General features: G+C 43.8%; 1 protein-coding gene across 27 annotated transcripts in view; it reads left to right on the forward strand.

Annotated features, from left to right (window-relative positions):
- Positions 1 to 14,006, forward strand: part of TENM4 (teneurin transmembrane protein 4) — a 3,204,727-nt gene that overhangs the window by 3,156,337 nt on the left and 34,384 nt on the right. For all 27 annotated transcript variants that reach the window (XM_078340117.1, XM_078340116.1, XM_078340121.1 and 24 more), the window contains 2 exons: positions 1,258 to 1,412; positions 7,206 to 8,083. In XM_078340117.1, coding sequence (XP_078196243.1) covers positions 1,258 to 1,412; positions 7,206 to 8,083 — 1,033 coding nt within the window. The remainder of the gene's footprint in view (positions 1 to 1,257; positions 1,413 to 7,205; positions 8,084 to 14,006) is intronic.

Here is a 14,006-nt window from a genome sequence, read left to right on the forward strand (position 1 = left end):
AGGTGTATATTGAAAAAACTCTTTAGGTGCCTCAATGCACATCACAGGCTGAGAGGTACTGATGTCCTGGAGTGGTTCTCAGACTCTGGTTTGTGTTATTATCACCCAAGGTGCTTGTCAGAAATGCAGATAGAAGCTCAGACTCCACTTGAGAGATTCTGAAGCAACTACTTAGGGGTGCATTTTAGCAAGCTCCCCAGGGGATTCCCATACACATCCAAGAGTGAGAAATACAGATTTGGAACGATCCCATTGTTTGACAGCTGGGAAGACAAAGGCAGAGATGCTCAGTGACTTGCCCAAGGTCACGCAAGCTGGGTCAGGGAGAAAGTTAATGGGGTGAGACTGTCTGGTGAATGGAGCAGCTGATGTTGAGTAATGATTCTGACTCTTTTCCTCAAAGCGTCACCTTTAGAAATTCAATTCAACAATATTCTCTACACAAATCCATAGGATTCTGTTTAGATGCTGTACTTTTGTAATAACGAATGGGGCTGAAATAATACAAGAAAAGCATGAAGGACACAGGTGACTCATGCCTGTAATCTCAGCACTTTGGGAGGCCAAGGTGGGTGGATCACCTAAGGTCAGGAGTTCAAGACCAACCTGGGCAACATGGTGAAACCTCACCTCTACCAAAAATAAAAAAAATTTTTAAAGGCAGGGATGGTGGTGCACACCTGTAGACCCAGCTACTCGGGAGGCTGAGGCAGGAGAATTGCTTGAACCTGGGAGGTGGAGGTTGCAGTGAGCCAAAATTGCACCACTGCACTCCAGCCTGGGTGACAGAGTGAGACTCTGTCTCAGAAAAAAAGAAAAGAAAAATGGTTACCAAAAAGGGAAACTGATTATTATAATTACAGAGCTTCAAAAGTAGGTGAATTGAAATAATTCAGTGTTAATATTGAAAAAGATCCTCATTACCACTAAATCTCTAGTATTTAAAAACCCCAGAAGTTATGAATCCAGTTTTAGTGGATGGCTAAAGTGACAGATTAAAATCTCAGGAGGCAACAAGGTGGGAGGACCAGAGTCCCATAAGATCGGTGAAAACCTGGGTTCTAATCCCTGCTTCGAACAAGTCACCGAAGGCCTCTGAGCCCCAGACTCCTCATCCTTGAGAGAGGAATGAAGGTTGTGGGAGGATCAAACCCAATCTTGTAGAGGAGGTGCTCTGTCAACTAGAAAGGCCCCAGGAATGCATAGGTCATTGTCATCTCTGATGCTGAATTTTTGTTTTGGCTTCTCTGCCCGCAGGAATTACAGTAGACAAGTTTGGGCTGATCTACTTTGTGGATGGCACCATGATCAGACGCATCGATCAGAATGGGATCATCTCCACCCTCCTTGGTTCCAATGATCTCACATCAGCCCGGCCGCTCAGCTGTGATTCTGTCATGGATATTTCCCAGGTAAGATGGCTTCATCTCAGAGCCCTGGGACTGCCCACTCATCCTCTCGTCTGCCTCCCAGCCAGCCTGCTGCCCATTCATCTTTGCACTGACAAACCTTTAAAGAGCACCTACTTGGTGCCAGGCTGTGATGAGCACCAAGGACACAAAGATAAGTAAGATACAGCCATGTCCTAGGAGTTCACCATCAGGGGTAACAAGTGGAACTTCAGGGGATAGTGAAGAAGTCTCCCCAAGGAAACCTCAACAGCAGCAGAGTAGGATGGACAGAGCTTTACACTGTGGGACATTAAATCCATTGCCACCTCAACTTTCTCTTTGGTAACACTGATGGGTATTCTTACATTGCCTGTTCTCTTTCTAAGCTACATGAGGTCAGAAATTCTGTCAGTAACCAGCATGCCTGGTTACCCAAATATGAGCACAGTCCACATTTGTCGATTGATTAATCGATTGACTGAATCCTAGCTTTTGCCAATCACTCGCTCAGTAACTTTAGAAGAGTTTCTAAAGTCTTTTGAGCCTCACTTTTTATATCTGTAAAATGGAAATAATTCACATCAACCCAACAAGATTACCCTGAAGATACATGAAACAATGCATGCATGACTCCTAGCATTGCTTGGCCCTTCAGAGGTGCTGAATGAACGAAAGTTCTAGTGCCTGCTTCCACATAGGAAGTGGCATTTGTGCAAGTTTTACAGGTTGAATAGAATAGGTGTTTGCTGAGTGGCAAGAAAAAAAGGAGACATTTCACACAAAGGGAACAGCAGGTGCAAAGCCATAAAGATGTTAATGAGGCTGGTACCCTCAAAGCATATGGGAAAATTGAAAAACCAGAGCATAGGATGCTTAGAAGCTGGTGGCTGGAGTTGAAACGGGAAGCATGGTTGGGTCCAGGTAAGGAAGTACCTTGCCATACCATGCCAAAGAGTTTGGACATTAATAGGTGGATACCAGGAACCCAGTATAGGTCAAAAGGAGATACAAGTGACTGGCTATCTAGCATGTCCTTAGTACATCCTGTGATGACTTGGCAAGGGTATGTCCTTTGTTGCTGGATCCTTTGGCCCAGCCAGGCCATTGCTGAATCAGTGGCCTGTGCTGAGTCTTGCCAGCATTACCAAAACCTGAGAAATCAGGAGTGTTGAGTTACATGAAATTGCAAATTGATTTCAGCTCCAGCAACATTTAGCTTTTAAACCTCTTCATTTTTAGGAAGCCTGCACACACACGGCCTTTTCCACTAAATGGCACCTGCCACCAGCCTGACTGGTCATGCCTGCCTCTGTTACTGACATATTGCTGAATCCTTCCACAGAGCGTTGTGGATGCTGCTGGTGGCCCCAGCACTCATGTCGCCTCCCCGTCACATGCTGGGATGGTTTCCCTCTGCTCCAGCTAATGTGACTGTTTCACTCCAGAATGGAAGCTGTTCTCTGCCACTTGTCTTTGCAGTTTTGGCAAGCTTACCAAAGCTTGCTGGCTAGAGAGTTTCTCTCTCTGGTCTGTGAGCAAGCTTGAATTACCCATCAGGAAGCCGCCGTGGCCTAAGGATATGCATACAAGTGTTCTCAGTTCTCAAAATGGGCCCTCAACCAGCTAGCACAGGGTGCCGAAAATTTTCAATCCACACATCAGAAAATTAGTTAACTTTAGAAAGAGGTACTGCCAAGCAGTCCGATCAAAGGCTTGGAAGACAACTGGCATATGGTGGAGGGGAAAAAAATGCTAAAACCCACACTTAGATTCAAAAATCCTGGACTGAAATCTCTATACCCCTGGCCCTAACTACCTTTGTCTGAATCTCAGCATGGGATTTTCTTTAACCAAACTATCCAATACTGGCAATATATTTTTACAGACACATATACACAGGTATCACAGGCTTTCATTCTCAGAGCTTCCTCTGTACTCTGCTGCCCTGGGGAGCATGGAGGTAAGCCAGAGAGAGCACACAGCTCAGAGGCAAGAGTGCGAAGGGGAGAGCCAAGGAACTTAGCCCAGCTCCTTTGGGAGGAGACAAACCCAGGCCCAAAAAGAAGCTAAAGAGAGAGGCACATAGCAGTGAAGGAATGGAAGGAAGTTGTTGCAACCTGTGAAGAAGTGGAGATGGCCACCACGGACAGAGAATAACTCTCTGCTTAGGCTCCAAAATAAGAACTTAGTATGTGCCAGGCACTCTGTTAGAAGTGGCAGTACAGGATAAGTACAACTTCTCTTCTCTTACTTAGCTATCACCATAATCCATCTTACAGATAAGAATACTGCAGTGTGGTGAAAGAAAAGGCATTTATAAGTGTAGAGCCCTGTACCAGATTCCATCAGGGATATGGAAATGAATTTTTTAATGAAATTATGTAAATAAATTGTCTAGTACAGTGCCCAGCAGCTAGTAATAGGATGTGAATACTAGTTTCCTTCAAAATTCACAAATAACTTCCTTGTACATTGTCTTGTTTAATCCTCACATCTACCCTATGTAATATGTATTATCCCCTTTTACATATAGAGAAAGAAGTTGAGTGTTTAAAAAACTTGAGTTAGGTGACACAAGTAGCAGCTGTGGAACTGGAATAGGAAGTGAGGTGTCCTGACTCCAGTCTCTCATTCTCTCTATGCCATTTGCTCGTCCTTCCTTCGTTCCTTCATTCATTCATTCGACAATCAATTTTTCCAAGAAAATCACTCTGCGACAAGGCAGCCAGCTCCAAGTGCTTTAATAAAGGCACAGAATGCTCAGGTGGACAGGGGAGAGGATCCCATTCCACACTGGAACCATAGAACGCAGGAGCTGAAAGCCTTCTGAAATTATGAAGTGTAGTCCATTCATTTTGGGGATGGAAAATCGAGTCTCAGCATCATTATCGCTAATAGGTTAGTGAAACCACAGAGGCTTAGGTACTTGGTCTGGTGCAGCATCATCACACAGGCAGTGTGACAGAATGAGGACTCACTCCAAGAGCAATGCCCCTTCTTTCCCAGGCACCTCTGTGCATAAGGGGAGAGTGTAGGAAAGCACTGTTTCTTCATTCCTTCCTCTCTTCCCTTTCCCCTCTCCCTCCACTGACTCTATCACCCCCCACTCCTCCCATCAAGGAGCCATCTTTTTATCATAACGACAGGCAGAAAAGGTCTCTGCAAGCAGGTCCCCAAGGTGCCACGGGACCAGAAGGCATAAAATATTTAGCAGCCAGTGTTGACTAGAAGTGCGTTTTAAGAAATTGAAAATTCCCCTGTCACTTTAGAGCAAACGATGTTCTTGATGCAACCAAAAGCTGCCACGACACTGCCCAGAGAGACTGGGGAGTAGGAAGCAGCAGCCCTGGCCCGTCTGCAGGCTCCCTGGCTCTGCAGGGACAGAGGGAGCTGGGAGTAAGGGGACAAGAAGACTTGAGGAAGCAGGACCTGAAGATCGTGCTCTGAAGAACTGAGAAAGGGCCTGCCCTTCTGAGAATGTCCCTGAGCTAAAGGAGACAGATGGAGGCAGCCTCACTCGCATATACATAATGTATTGGGGTTTCTTTTTACATTGGTAAACTACCACATTTACATTGTAGAAAATATAAGAAGTTAGAAATCATGAAGAAGAAAGTTAAAATCACCTTTAATCCCAGTATGGTAAACATTTTGATATATATCCCTCAAGCATTTAATCTCCACTTTATCTATAATCTAGCTAAACGTCTTGTTGTTTTTTTCCCCCAATTAGTATCCCACTGTGCTTACAGTTCTGTAACCTGTCCTTTCTCCTTAATACATAGCAAACATTTCTCCATGTCATTAAATATCCATCTGTAGCATCACTTTTAACAACTATACACAGTATTCTAATTTATAAGTAAACTAAGCGTACTATTATTTAGCCAATTCTCAGTTGTTAGGCTTTTGAATTGGTTCTCAGTTTTCATCATTATTATAAATGGCTTCATCATTATTAAAAGCACTCTTATAGACAATGGTATATTAGTAAATTCCTGGAAGAAAAACTTCTTACCTAAAAGCATACACTTAGGCAAAACATGGTGACTCACACCTGTACTTTGGGAGGCCACAGTAGGCAAATTGCTTGAGCCCAGGAGTTTGAGACCAGCCTGGGCAAGATGGCAAAGCCCTGTCTAATATATGCATATATGTTTTATATATATATGTATGCAAATAGATATGCATATATACACAAACTTAGCTGGTCACAGTGGCACATGCCTGTAGTACCAGCTACTCAAGAGGCTGAGGTGGGAGGATCACTTTAGCCTGGGAGGCGGAGGCTGCAGTGAGTCAAGATTGTGTCACTGCATTTCAGCCTGGGGCACAGAGTGAGACCCTGTCACATACATACATAAATATGTAAATAAAAATAAAGGTATACACTTGCTTAAGCAAAGCCCCAAACTGGACAAAATATCAAGGGTTTGTAGGGGGCTCAGGAAGTCTAAGGCAATGAATTTTTAGGTGGGTGGAAAAATCAGCAGTAGGGTGCACCTGTCGGTGTTTCCAGCCCACACAAAATGTGGCCAGACCTCCTAGGGACACAGTTGGCAAAGGGTTTCCCTTAGTGCCAACACCTCCCAGTGTGATAGATCCAACAATCCAGCCTCCATGTCCACTGAAGAAAACATTCCTCTCCTTATACCATGCCAGCTACAACCCCCTGGGTGCCCACTTGAAGGCTCACCATGACCCATGCCAGTTTCCCAGCCTGACTCAGAGGAGGCTCCATGTGGGCCCCAGCACGTCTGAACACCTTGTTCCTACTATCAGCTTCAGTAATCCCTTCCAGGTGGATGTGTTTTCTGAGGTACTAGAAACTATTGTCTGGAGCAGGGTTTCATAAACTTCAGTGTGCACAGAAATCAGCCAGGGATTTTGCTTAACTGCAGATACTGATTCAGTAGGTTTGGGGGAGGCCTGTCATTCTGCATTAATGCTCAGCTCCTAGGTGAGCTGATACTGATGACCACACATGAGGAACAAGGATCCAGTGATGATTCTCAAGCCCACGTCAGGATCACTCAGGAAGCTTTTTGAAATAATGCCCATGCCCAGGTTCCACACCCAGGAATCTGATTTCACTCACCAGGGGTGGGGTATGCACACCATTATTTTCTAAAACCTCCATAGATAATTTGAATGTGAGGCCAGATTTGAGAATCACTGGTCTGGAACTATGACAGACAGAGGCCATGGTTATGTTGTCTTTATATCTCTAGCACCCAGCCAGCTGTGAATCCATGAACTCAAAGAATGATACATGTATCATATCAACCGTGCCTGAAGAATTTTTCTAAGCCTCTGAACAACTCCACTTCAGCCTCCACATTCCATCTGCCTTTCCCTCCCATCTGTAGAACATCAGCTGCCATTATTTGGTGGGTTATGGTGGGTGAGGGAGCTCTGCGCTGTTGTCCTTCCCATTTCCTATATGTGACTATTGAGGCTCAGAGTGGCAAAGTAACTTGCCCACAGTCATAAGTAGCGGACTAGGTACTGAACCCAGCCCTATCTGACTCCAAAGTCTACCCTTTTACCTACTATTTTGTTTTTGTTGTTAACTCCTTCTTCATGTTTTGTCATTCTAATGAGACCATCAATTGTCTCAGTGGCAGCCCTTTCATGGTTTCTCGGTGATCAGGGTGCTGACATTAACGTCATTGTTGATGATAGGCTGCATGAGGATCAAGCAAGACTCGATATGAAGCCACTGCAGACACTGTTACAGGCTACATGGGCTATGGGATGGAGTAGGAGTGGGCATCTTGCCAGTCGTTTGAGTATTGGTGTCTTCATTGTCAGGTTCGCCTGGAGTGGCCCACAGACTTAGCCATCAACCCCATGGACAACTCACTTTATGTCCTGGACAACAATGTGGTCCTGCAAATATCTGAAAACCACCAGGTGCGCATTGTCGCCGGGAGGCCCATGCACTGCCAGGTCCCTGGCATTGACCACTTCCTGCTAAGCAAGGTGGCCATCCACGCAACCCTGGAGTCGGCCACCGCTTTGGCTGTTTCGCACAACGGGGTCCTGTATATCGCTGAGACTGATGAGAAAAAGATCAACCGCATCAGGCAGGTCACCACTAGCGGAGAGATCTCACTTGTTGCAGGGGCCCCCAGTGGCTGTGACTGTAAAAATGATGCCAACTGTGATTGTTTTTCTGGAGATGATGGTTATGCCAAGGATGCAAAGTTGAATACCCCATCTTCTTTGGCTGTGTGTGCTGATGGCGAGCTCTATGTGGCCGACCTTGGGAATATCCGAATTCGGTTTATCCGGAAGAACAAGCCTTTCCTCAACACCCAGAACATGTATGAGCTGTCTTCACCAATTGACCAGGAGCTCTATCTGTTTGATACCACTGGCAAGCACCTGTACACCCAAAGCCTGCCCACGGGAGACTACCTGTACAACTTCACCTACACTGGGGATGGTGATGTCACACTCATCACAGACAACAATGGCAACATGGTAAATGTCCGCCGAGACTCTACTGGGATGCCTCTCTGGCTGGTGGTCCCAGATGGCCAGGTATACTGGGTGACTATGGGCACCAACAGTGCACTCAAGAGTGTGACCACACAAGGACACGAGTTGGCCATGATGACATACCATGGCAATTCTGGCCTTCTGGCAACCAAAAGCAATGAAAATGGATGGACAACATTTTATGAGTAAGTACCAGAACAAGGCCATTCAGTGGTTTTGTTTCATTAATTCATTGTAGGATTAGAGGTAAATTGATAGAGTATTTTATTTTAATTCAAGATTTGGGATAAAAACCATTACCTATAATACGTTCATATTCCACATGATTTTTCCTAGGAAGGAAATGGTCTAGTGGAGAAGGCATAAGCTTTGGAGTCAGAGGAGTTGCACATCAGTCCCCACTTGACCATGGACTTACTCCCTCTTGGCCTCAGTTTCCACATCTTTAGAATGGATACAGTGGATACCTGCCCAGCATCCCACAGGGAGATGGTGTAGATGAAAAGTACTTACCTGATGAAGTGCTAGCATCTTCATATGACCATTGTCCAGAAATGTGGCAAGGGGAGAAGTAACAGACACATGGGGATGAATTTTCCACATAATTAAAACTCACATCTTCAAATTAAAAAAAAAAAAACCCCTTTTCATTAACCATTTTGCACAGAACTTTTCTTATGGAGTGTACTGCATACTTCCCTTCTCAAACACATTTACAGACATAACAAAACCCTTCTTTTTATGATTCATGGTCATTAATAAGGAACAACAATTGCATATTATGCTATAATATGAAGAGAGCTTCTAGGAAGTGGGGAAATGAGGATATAGAGCCCTTTGCTCCTGCCTGAAGTGATTTTAAACCATTACTTTATTAGGTTCTGGATCTAAAGGGTAGGGTTTCTCCACCTACTATTTGTTTCAGTCCTAGTGCCCACCTCAAGTAGCTCATTTCTTTACTCTCGCTCCAGTAGAGGACTTCTTAAGAGGCGTGGTCAGAGAACCAGAAGTTCAGCTTATTATAATTCTAGCCAAAATTAAATATATACATCTGGGGTGTTCCTCTAGGAGATATTTTAATGAATGGGCTAACATCTCTCTTTCTACTTAGATTTTCTTAAGCTGCTTTTTGAGGTCTTAACCATGGTTCAGACAACTGAGATTGCTGAATATGTCACCCTTAAATAAGCATGTGAGAGGTGGGGAAGGAGTAAGCCTTGTTTAACATCAGCTATGGGCTAGGAGCGACGCCAGTACATTTAATCCACACAACAGCTCCGAGGATGGGTGATATTATCCATTTGACAGACAAAGAAACTGAGGCCCTGGAGGCTCCTTTGCCCACTGTCTTACAGTGAGACGTAGCAGAACAGGGATCACAGTCCAAGTCTGATGCTAGAGCTCGGGCTTTCTCAGTGCTGCCCTGCTGCCCACCCTACATCCCACCCCATCTCCCACACCACACTGAGTTTGTTAATTCCAAATGAACTTGACTCCTTGAAGTTTTTCTCAAGCTTAATCAAGCATCAGTTTCTGACAGTCCTAGCAGAATCCAAAGAAAACGGATCTGTAATCGATTTTTAAATATAATTTAAACCAAAATGTCATAGCGATTTGTACAAAGTTCACTGGCTAAATTCCTTTCTCCAAACAAGGACCTTGTTAATTACAAAGAAAAGACAAAGATCCAGGAAAACAGCAATTATCTTGATTAACTCATTGGAATGGAAATACGCTAAATAATTCCGTTTTGCCCATTGCCCGATGGAAATCTCTTCTTATACATTATTTAGCCAATACAGGGGTTTCTTTGTCAGAGCAAGTCTGTGCACTCAATTAGTTCCCAAGGTCACTCCCTCAGATCCCAAACCGAATGCTTACACATCACTGCATCCATCACGCTCCACCACCCCTGAAATCTAAAACGGTTTCCTATACTTCTACCAGAAAAGATCCCTCCCTCTCTCTCCTTGATTAAATATACAGAGCTATAGTTGATGCTTAGTGAAGAAGGAAAAGTTTTTACAATGGCTTTTTTATAAAATGGCATCTGGAATTCCAAAGACTCCACTTCATAGCAGTACCCAGGAGTGGTTATCCTTGTTGACACAAACCAGAGGTCATAGATAAAAGTCCTAAAATAGAAAGGGAAACTTTTTTTTTTTGAGATCCTACTGTGCCAGGCTCTTTCTCATTTAGTCTTCACAGCATCCTCAGATGGCAGGAATTATCATCTACATTTTTTACATATGAAGTACAGAGAGATTAGATAAGAGCCTAAAACCACACAGTGAGTATATAGCAGAACCAGAATACAAACCCGTGTTCTTTCAACTGCATTTGCTAGGGTCACCTACATTCTTTGTGACTTATCTGTACAGTAGGGATGAAAATCATTATTTCATAGGAATAGTGTGAGGTTCAAAAATTTCAGTGAGATAAAATCTGGAAAGCTCAGTGTCTGACTCGTTATAAGTACTCAGATGATGGCTGCTGCAGTTGTTGTTAATGAAAGCAATATTAGTGGCAGGACCAGTAATTGCAGAAGTGTTGGTTGAGTGTGAAAGGTATTTCCCAGGAACAGTTGCAAGTAAACTAATCAAAGGAGTAGACCAGAGTTTTAATTGAGGCAGGTAGGAATCAGACATCAGGTGAGAAGAGCAGAATCAGGTATGAGACCTTATGATATGAACTAGGAAAGAAATCAGGTCCTTGAGAATATTCAAAGTCGGCTGGAAAATAACATGCACAGCCAGCCAAGGCAAAATGGTCCAGCTCAGACTGAGAATGAAGCAAGGGTGCCAGACACCTATTTTCACTGGATGTGAGCCATGTGATTCAGGGACAGGCTGGCTGGTCTCCAGACCCAATTCTCAACCAGACAGAAATAATCCCCTGCCCTACCCCATTTCTGGGCCATTATGAGGACTGAAAAACTAAATAAATACTGAAAGTAAAAATACTTTGCAAACTATGAGGCTCTCTGGAAGTAGAGATGTAATGATATTTCATTATGGTGTTTCTTAAGGATTTAGACAGATTTTGCCAATGAACCATTGCTCTAGTGAATTTTCTGCCTTTAGCTTCGTAAGGCAGTTTAATAGATTATAACCGAAATGTTCTATTTTTCTAAAACATTGCCCAGGCTTGCCTGTGACACAGGCTATTATTAAAACAGGCTGTTTGGTTGGTTGGTTGGTTGGCTGGTTTTTTTTGAGGTGGAGTCTCATTCTGTCACCCACGCTGGAGTGCATTGGTGCAATCTCGGCTCACTGTGACCGCCACAATTTCCCTGCCTCAGCCTCCTGAGTAGCTGGGATTACATACACCTGCCGCCACACCTGACTAATTTTTGTATTTTTAGTAAAGATGGGGTTTCACTCTATTGGCCAGGCTGGTCTCCAACTCCTGACCTCAAGTGATCCGCCCACCTAGGCCTCCCAAAGTGCTGAGATTACAGGCATCAGCCACTGCACCCAGCCTGAAACAAGTTTTAAGTCAGCTTTATCAATTCTCTTAACAGATTAAATAGTACACCTAACATAATCATCACACATTTCAGAGCACCTTTATTTACAGAGTTCACCAATTTGGAGAATCAAGGTGACTTCCCTTTCCTCAGCCCACAGGTCTGCTGGTAGGAACCTTGAAGGAGTCTACAGTATAGTCCCATCTCCCATCATTACTCTCAGACTTAGCTCCTGGTCACATGGCATCAGGTGGCTGAGGAAATGGCCTGACAAGTATGAGGCAAGTTCCAGAACTGACTTGCTGGATGGGTGTGAGCAACCCCCTTCCCTGAGTTTCATAGGGTAAGGGGCTCCGGTCTCCCACAGTGCCCTGTGACAGCTCCTGTTAAAATTATGCTCACATTAACTACTGTGAGACCTTCACAAATTTGTCTTTGTATCAAGCTTAGTGGCAATACCACTAATTGCAGAGGTGTTGTTTGAGTGTGAAAGGTATTTCCCAGGAACAGTTGCAAGTAAACTAATCAAAGGAGTAGACCAGAGTTTACTTGGCTTGCCAACTAGTTGGCTGACAAATAGTCAATATTTTATGAATGACATGTAAATTCAGAATGGAAGGAAGATAGAGACAGGAAGAAAAGATATGCTGTGATTCATGTCTGAGCTCCGGCACTGTCAGTGCTCCCAATACGATGTAGAATTCAACTGAAATGGGTCAAATGAAGAGATCTGGTTCTGGTTTTTCCTTGGGGATATGAAAGCTGGAAAGTGCATCATTCCCAACCTTACAAGAAAATAAGCTAGGCAAAAGGTGAATTCATGTATTTCCTTGAACACCTTCTCTGAGGTCAAATCCAAGGAGAGACAGACTTGCAGAAAAAGACAAGATGTGGGCACTGGCTTGGCTGAGGCAGCTGCACTAGCCCCATGGAGAAAGAGTTCAGCTGGGATGGCTGGTGAATTTACACAGGATAAATGTGTACTGGCAAGAGAGTATGAATCCCTTGGAGGCTGCAGGAATTGGGCAGGTCCATGTCTACTTAAGGACTATTTTTTCTCCACAAATCTCACCAGGAGTTTTCCACCAGAAAAGAGTGGGGAAGGATTTAAGAAAGCGTCCCTTGTGGTAGACCTGGGGGAGGGTCACAGCAGCTGCTGAGGGAGAAGGATAAACTCTTGACCACTCTACCCAGACCCTGCTCCCCTTATTTTCCATCAGGAGCAACACCTTTCACCCGTGAAGAGAAGGGCAGCACACTCTGTCCTGCTTAGGCACTGGGGAAAATTATTTCAACTGAGTGAGGGAAGAAAAATGCAAGAAAAAAAAAACCACATACTTGAGAGTCAGAACTCTAGCGAAGGCTTTGCCACTGCCCTAGCTAGCTGAAAGGCTGAAAGCATCAGTGAAGGGCAGAAGACTGCTGGGAGTGAGACAGGGAGCAGCAGCAGCATGGAAAGAGACCCTCTCTGAGACAGCACAGAGGGAGGACCCAAGAGCTGAACTGCGGACCTTGAGGGAACAAAACCCTCTGGCAAACCAGTTTCCCATCCTAAACACAAGGAATTGCCAAGGGAATTTAAAACCTATGATGCACAGAGGTTAAACATAAACAAACTTTAAAGCCAGCCCAAATCCTGAGTTAACCCAAATCCCCTCACAAAAGTCTTAGCAGAAGAAAACTCATACCCATATCAAGGCATAAACCTGTCCCTCAGTCTCTTCCATGCTACACAAGATGTCACGCTTTCAACTGAACGCACAAAAGGGCAAGAAAAGGCAGCACATTCCCAAGAGGTAAAGAAATTATCAGAATCACGTTCATATGACACAGATGTTGAAACTATCTGTCAGAGAATTTAAAATAACTGTAATTATTTTAAAGGCTCCAATGAAAAAGGTGAACAATGTGCAAGATCAGATGAGTAATTTTAGCAGAGAGACAGGAACGATAAGAAAGAATCAAATGAAATTGTTAGAAATGAAAACCATGGTTATAAGGATGAGGAATGCCTTTGATGGGCTGCTTAGCTAAGGAAAGAAGACAGTTAATAGAGATTACCCAAACTGACACGCAAAGGGAAAAAAGAGTGGAAAATGTAGAACGTGGCATCCAAGAGCTATGGGACAATATCCAATAGTCTGATATACATGTAATTGGAATTCCAGGAGAAGAGGGAAAAAACAGGGCGGAAGAAATATTTGAGGAAATAATGGCAGATAATTTTCCATAATTAATAATGGATACCAAACTGCAGAACCAAAAAGCTCAGAAAACACCAAGCAGAATAAATACACACACACATTTCTAGCCATATATTCAAATGGCTAAGTTAAAAAAGAGAGAGAAAACCTTACAAGCAGCCAGGAGAAAAGGCATTTTACAAGAGGAACAAAGATAAGAATCACAGCAGACTTCTCATCAGAAACCCTGCAAGCTAGAAGACAGAAGTGCTGAACAAAACTGTCCACTCAGGTATTATACTCAGCAAAAATGTCTTTCAAATGAAGACATGCTATAGAAATATTGGGGTAAGTGAACCAAGAAAGGATGCTGATAGCCTGGGAAGCATAGTAATACCCATTTCTACCAAAATAAATGCTGATTAGCGGGATGTAGTGGCACACACCTATTGTCCT

The sequence above is a fragment of the Callithrix jacchus genome, chromosome 10, assembly GCF_049354715.1.
Source record: "Callithrix jacchus isolate 240 chromosome 10, calJac240_pri, whole genome shotgun sequence".
Lineage (NCBI taxonomy): Eukaryota > Metazoa > Chordata > Mammalia > Primates > Cebidae > Callithrix > Callithrix jacchus.